The sequence below is a fragment of the Pygoscelis adeliae genome, unplaced genomic scaffold, assembly GCF_000699105.1.
Source record: "Pygoscelis adeliae isolate BGI_AS28 unplaced genomic scaffold, ASM69910v1 Scaffold836, whole genome shotgun sequence".
NCBI classification, from domain to species: Eukaryota; Metazoa; Chordata; class Aves; order Sphenisciformes; family Spheniscidae; genus Pygoscelis; species Pygoscelis adeliae.
The window spans coordinates 411-883 of NW_008825013.1; the positions used below are offsets into that span (position 1 = coordinate 411).

Here is a 473-nt window from a genome sequence, read left to right on the forward strand (position 1 = left end):
CTGTGAGGCACTGGCACAGCCACCGCCTGTTGATGCCAAGGCATCATGGGCACGCGGCCATGACAGAGCTCCCAAGAGCAGCAGGACCCGATCCCCTCCTCCTCGGCCCTCCCCGATGCAGGGTCGTGCACCAGTGCCCCAACACAGGGCAGTCACAGCACGGATCCTGGCCCAGAGCAACTGCCAAGGGCAAAGGGAAGACCCCAGGGTCTGTTACCCCAGAAGACATCCGGGGGTGCTACAGGTACAGCAGGAGCAGTGGCTCCCCCAGAGCCAGCGGGCCTTCCCCAGGTCAGGGAATGGGGCTGGGGCACATGTCCGTACCCAGGCTGGATTTCAAGTGCCTCCGGGCGTCAGGGCCGAGCTGGCCGTCGGGCAGGCGGTCCGAGAGGGCGGCGGCGATGGAGCTGGCCGTGAAGGACATCACCTGCGTGAGCTGCTGGAGGCGGGGGGGGGGGGGGGCCGGGGCCCCC

General features: G+C 68.5%; 1 protein-coding gene across 1 annotated transcript in view; it reads right to left on the reverse strand.

The window, feature by feature from the left end:
* Nucleotides 1-292: 292 nt before the first annotated feature.
* Nucleotides 293-473, reverse strand: part of SPAG5 (sperm associated antigen 5) — a gene marked incomplete at its 5' end in the record, with an annotated part of 14,443 nt that continues 14,262 nt past the window's right edge. The window contains one exon of the mRNA XM_009326230.1: nt 293-407. Coding sequence (XP_009324505.1) covers nt 293-407 — 115 coding nt within the window. The remainder of the gene's footprint in view (nt 408-473) is intronic.